The 1216-nt window shown below is 32.7% G+C and overlaps 1 protein-coding gene across 1 annotated transcript; it reads left to right on the top strand.

Moving 5' to 3' along the window:
• Positions 1-365: 365 nt before the first annotated feature.
• LOC122268465 (sodium-dependent phosphate transport protein 1) lies at positions 366-1029 on the top strand. Its single transcript, XM_043057889.1, has 2 exons — positions 366-570; positions 760-1029. The coding sequence occupies exons 1-2, from the start codon at positions 409-411 to the stop codon at positions 1012-1014; spliced, it is 417 nt and encodes a 138-aa protein (XP_042913823.1). The 5' UTR covers positions 366-408; the 3' UTR covers positions 1015-1029.
• Positions 1030-1216: the final 187 nt, after the last annotated feature.

Raw genomic sequence — 1216 nt, 5'->3', positions numbered from 1 at the left:
ATAAGTTATAGTAAGGATGAGACACATAAGTTATAGTAAAGATAAAAATAATAAGTTATAGTAAGGATGAGATGCGTAGGTTATAATAAAGATAAAAATAATAAGTTATAGTAAGGATGAGATACATAAATTATAGTAAGGATGAGACACATACGTTATAAAAGATAAAAATAATAAGTTATAGTAAGGATGAGATATATAAGTTGCAATAAAGATAAAAATAATAAGTTATAGTAAGGATGAGATACATAAGTTATAATAAAGATAAAAAAAATTAATAAAGTTAAATAATTAAATTATATTTTTATACTTTTGTGCTCATCGATATTTTCTAATAACTTATTTGCCTTTCTTTATTCAGATATCATTCCTGCAAGATACATTCTGACATTTTTAATTTTCTGCGGCATGTGCCTCATTTTCGGACAAAGAGTGTGCCTGAATGTTGCCATGGTGGCCATGGTAAACAGCAGTGCTGAGGTTGAAGTTATGAGCATGGATTCGGACACAGACGAGAGCCGTTGTCCGGTCCCTGAATCAAGCATGAACGTCACGCTTAAATCCAAACAGGTACGCATCTGTTGTGTCAAACCACAACAGAAAGCATTTTTTTTCTCATCTAAATATTAAATTACGTAATTAATTTCACTTTGATAGTTATTCTATAATGATCATCCTTAATACATAAAATATTAAGATTGTTTGTAATGCTTGTTTAAATTATCTTTGAAAATTGAAAATATTATCTGGATTTTTCAGGGCAGTTATCTGTGGACGCCGTCAATTCAAGGTGTTATCATCGGTTCCTATTTTTATGGGTATGTTGTGGCTCAGATAGTCGGAGGTAGACTGGCTGATATTTTCGGAGCCAAGAGACTGTTCGGCTGCGCTACTTTTCTATCATCCGTCATTACATGTCTGACGCCGTATGTATCGAGCCTAACACCCATTTGGATGATTGTTCTTCGAGTTCTGCTTGGTTTCGTTCATGTAAGTAAATACTTGAGTGTTTAGTTCGAAAGGAAAAATTGTTGTTAATAAGTTAATCTTCATTTACGTTAAATGGTGAGAAAAAACCACGAAATATTGAGTACCTGTAAAAAGTGGGTAATTACCATTGAGAATATTTAATTCCTGTGGTCAGTGTGATTAGTGACCGCGGAAGCATCTCATAAGTGGGAGGGCTGTATCCGCCCTGTAAATATATATATATATA

This window comes from Parasteatoda tepidariorum, unplaced genomic scaffold (genome assembly GCF_043381705.1).
Source record: "Parasteatoda tepidariorum isolate YZ-2023 unplaced genomic scaffold, CAS_Ptep_4.0 HiC_scaffold_11594, whole genome shotgun sequence".
Taxonomy (NCBI): Eukaryota; Metazoa; Arthropoda; class Arachnida; order Araneae; family Theridiidae; genus Parasteatoda; species Parasteatoda tepidariorum.
Note: the sequence above shows the minus strand (reverse complement) of the source record. Positions and strands in the feature narration are given on the sequence as shown.

Coding starts and splice junctions, on each gene's coding strand:
- LOC122268465 (XM_043057889.1), top strand. CDS start 409: ATGTGCCTCATTTTCGGACAAAGAGTGTGCCTGAATGTTGCCATGGTG. Junction 571..759: donor TCACGCTTAAATCCAAACAG/GTACGCATCTGT, acceptor TGGATTTTTCAG/GGCAGTTATCTGTGGACGCC.